This window comes from Prinia subflava, chromosome 10 (assembly GCF_021018805.1).
Source record: "Prinia subflava isolate CZ2003 ecotype Zambia chromosome 10, Cam_Psub_1.2, whole genome shotgun sequence".
NCBI lineage: Eukaryota > Metazoa > Chordata > Aves > Passeriformes > Cisticolidae > Prinia > Prinia subflava.
In genome coordinates, this window is record NC_086256.1 from 3,519,885 (window position 1) to 3,523,293 (window position 3,409).

Here is a 3,409-nt window from a genome sequence, read left to right on the forward strand (position 1 = left end):
TAGCTGCCTGTCCCACAGGCAGTCCCAAATCCCCACCACCCCGAGAGCAGGGTAAGGAAAACGAGTCCCTTTGATCAGCGCTCTGCCCTGGAACGCCGCTCGCAGAGCAGCTCCAGCGAACCAGACAGCTCCCATCTGTTGCTCCGAGGGGAACTTGCTAGCAGGGACTTTTCTCCTCCACCGCCATCCTTCGGCTCCAGCCCTTATTTTCCCTCCCGACTAACCTGCACTTCCACAGCAATACTGGGGCACTGTCTAAAATTAGGCCGCCGCTGTCCCCTCCCCTTAGAGGACGAGTTCAGAGAAACCCGTCCGCAACCCGGCTTTTTCCTGTCGGGTTTTGTTTCCCCTCCGTGTTCTCCCGGTTATTCCTGGGGCCGGGAATTGACGTCCCGGCTCTCTGGAAAGGCAGAGCCGTGGCGGGCAGGGGCGTACGCGAACACCCGCGGCCGAAACCCGCGGCTCCCGCTGGGCTGGGCGGGCGAGCGGGGACTCCACAGGAGCCGCGGGGGCTCAGCCCGGGGCGGGGAGCGCGGGGTGCCCCCGGTGCCGCCCCCGGCGCTGCCTGGAAGCCGCGGGGGCGGCGGGACGGGGAAACCACGTGGGGCTCCCCGGGAGCGCCACCTGAAGGGCCGAACCACCGCCGGCAGAGGGAGGAGCGGAGAAGCGGGGGGGGAAACACACCACAGCCCGAAACCCGGCACGGGCAACGGGCTGAAGCGAACGAACAAACAAACACACAGCCAGACAACTAACGCGAGGCACAGGCACACCGGGAGCGGGGCGGGCCGGGCCGGGCCGAGCGCGGCGCCCCCGCCGTTGGTTCGGGCGGCCCCGCCGGCCAAGGCGGCGCGCGCGGGCCGCGGTAACCAGATATTCAAAAACAAAGACGTCAGCCCACACTGCCCCGCGCGCGCCCCCCCGGCATTACGTCATCCCACAAGGCCCCGCGCGCTCAAGAAGCTTCTGAGGGGGGGGGTGGCCATGGCGACCCGGGCCGGGTCCGCGCGCCGAGCTCTGGCCCCGCCCCCCCGGGGACGGGGCGGCGACAGCCAATGGGGAGAGCCGGGGGTGACATCATGCGCTATTTTTAGCGGGCTCGCGGCCGCTGATAAGTGAAGGGCTGCACGGCGGGAGCGGGCGCAGAGCGCGGGGCGGGCGGGAGCGAACGAGCGCGACTGAGTGCGACCGCCGGGACGGTGGAGCGGGACTAGCGCGGAGCCGGGCAGGGAAAGTACTTGTGGCGGCCGAGCGGCGTCCCGGCACCACCGGCGCAAGGAGGAGGAGGGCGGCGAGGCGCCCCGCCAGGCCGGGCGGGCTCTCAGCGCGGCGGCAGCAGCAGCAGCAGCGATCCAGTAAGGCTCCGCGTTTCTCCTTCCTCGGCTCCGCGTTCCCCTTCCCCGGGAGGGTCGGGGTGCCCGCGGGGAGCTGAGCGGCGGCCGGGCAGCTTCCCCTCCCCGGACTGTGTTCTATGAGTGCAAAGATGGAGCCTACTTTCTACGAAGATGCGCTGAGCGCCGGCTTCGCGCCGCCGGAGAGCGGCGGATACGGATACAATAACGCCAAGGTGCTGAAGCAGAACATGACGCTGAACCTGTCCGACCCCTCCAGCAACTTGAAGCCGCACCTGAGGAACAAGAACGCCGACATCCTCACCTCGCCCGACGTGGGGCTCCTCAAACTGGCGTCGCCCGAGCTGGAGCGGCTCATCATCCAGTCCAGCAACGGGCTGATCACCACCACGCCGACCCCCACGCAGTTCCTGTGCCCCAAGAATGTCACGGACGAGCAGGAGGGGTTCGCCGAGGGCTTCGTGAGAGCTTTGGCGGAGCTGCACAACCAGAACACGCTGCCCAGCGTCACCTCGGCCGCGCAGCCTGTCAGCAGCGGGATGGCACCTGTGTCCTCCATGGCCGGCAGCACCAGCTTCAACACCAGTTTGCACAGCGAGCCCCCGGTGTACGCCAACCTCAGCAACTTCAATCCCAACGCGCTCAGCTCCGCGCCCAGCTACAACGCCAACAGCATGGGATACGCGCCCCAGCATCACATAAACCCCCAGATGCCCGTGCAGCATCCCCGGCTCCAGGCTCTGAAAGAGGAGCCGCAGACTGTACCTGAAATGCCGGGGGAAACTCCTCCCCTGTCCCCCATTGACATGGAGTCACAGGAGAGAATCAAAGCCGAGAGAAAGCGCATGAGGAACAGAATCGCGGCGTCCAAATGCCGGAAAAGGAAGTTGGAAAGGATTGCCCGGTTGGAAGAAAAAGTGAAAACTTTGAAAGCGCAGAACTCAGAGCTGGCATCCACTGCCAACATGCTCAGAGAACAGGTTGCACAGCTTAAGCAGAAGGTCATGAACCACGTCAACAGCGGGTGCCAGCTTATGCTCACACAGCAGTTGCAGACGTTTTGAAGAGACTCTTCAGCGAGAACTGTGTGTTGTGGTACAACTAAAACAGGAAAAATCCAAAGCGGCAGAGGCATAGAGCTGATGGCAAGAGCTGAGAGAGGCTGAGTGGTGCCTGTGCTCCGCAAAGCGCATGTGTGGAAAGACTGGCAGAGCCTTGGGCTGGAGCCGGGAGCGCAGCGGCCAGCGCGGCTCCGGGAAGGGCTGTCCCTGCTCGGATGAGATGTCAGATCTTCGTTTAACATTGACCAAGACCTGCATGGACCTAACATTCGATGATCATTCAGTATTAAAGGTTAAACTGCAATAGAAACTGTAGATTGCTTTATGTAGTATTCCTTAAGAAAAAAAAAAAAAAACAAAAACCAACAAAAAAGTGGGAGGGAGGTTTGTGGGAGGCTGATAAACAAACAAAAAAAAGAACTGTTCTGCCTGCCTTCAAGTAAATTGTGTATGTACATATCTTTTTTTATTTTATTTTATGAAAGTTGATTAATGTCAATAAACTACTTCATGACTTTGTAAGTTATTTTTATGTTGTTTATTTGGGCACTGCCCAGTATTGTTTGTAAATAAGAGGCTTTTTTTTAGCACTCTGAGTTTACCATTTGTAATAAAGTATAATTTTTTAATGTTTCTGTTTCTGGAAAAATCTAGAAGGTTCTATTATATTTAAGAAAAATAAAATAATTAAAATGTATTTTCCCCTCACACTTTTTTTTTGGCTAGTACCTGAGTTGGGAAAATGCCCTTTGAGCTGCACCCTGAAGGGTAGGGATTACTCTGAATTTACTCTGTAATTTCAGACATGTCCTGGAGAAGGTGTGAGGAGGGGAGGGAGAAGCCAGATGGTGCTCACTGAACTCGTACAACTTTTTGGGGTTGTCCTGAAGTTGTATTCCCCAGCTGCAGCCTGCCTGCCGCGTTCCTGGGGCCCAGGTTAGACATCTGACTTGAGGCAGGGTTGTGGAGGGGTGGAAAGGCAGGGAATGAAATTGT

At 59.0% G+C, this 3,409-nt stretch overlaps 1 protein-coding gene across 1 annotated transcript; it reads left to right on the plus strand.

Moving 5' to 3' along the window:
• The first annotated feature begins 1,144 nt into the window (after positions 1-1,144).
• On the plus strand, positions 1,145-3,110 carry JUN (Jun proto-oncogene, AP-1 transcription factor subunit). Its single transcript, XM_063406988.1, has one exon. It carries the CDS (start codon positions 1,472-1,474, stop codon positions 2,414-2,416), a length of 945 nt encoding a protein of 314 aa, XP_063263058.1. The 5' UTR covers positions 1,145-1,471; the 3' UTR covers positions 2,417-3,110.
• The last annotated feature ends 299 nt before the right edge of the window (positions 3,111-3,409 follow it).

Bases quoted from the DNA above. Each gene is read 5' to 3' on its own strand.
- JUN (XM_063406988.1), top strand. From the start codon at position 1,472: ATGAGTGCAAAGATGGAGCCTACTTTCTACGAAGATGCGCTGAGCGCC.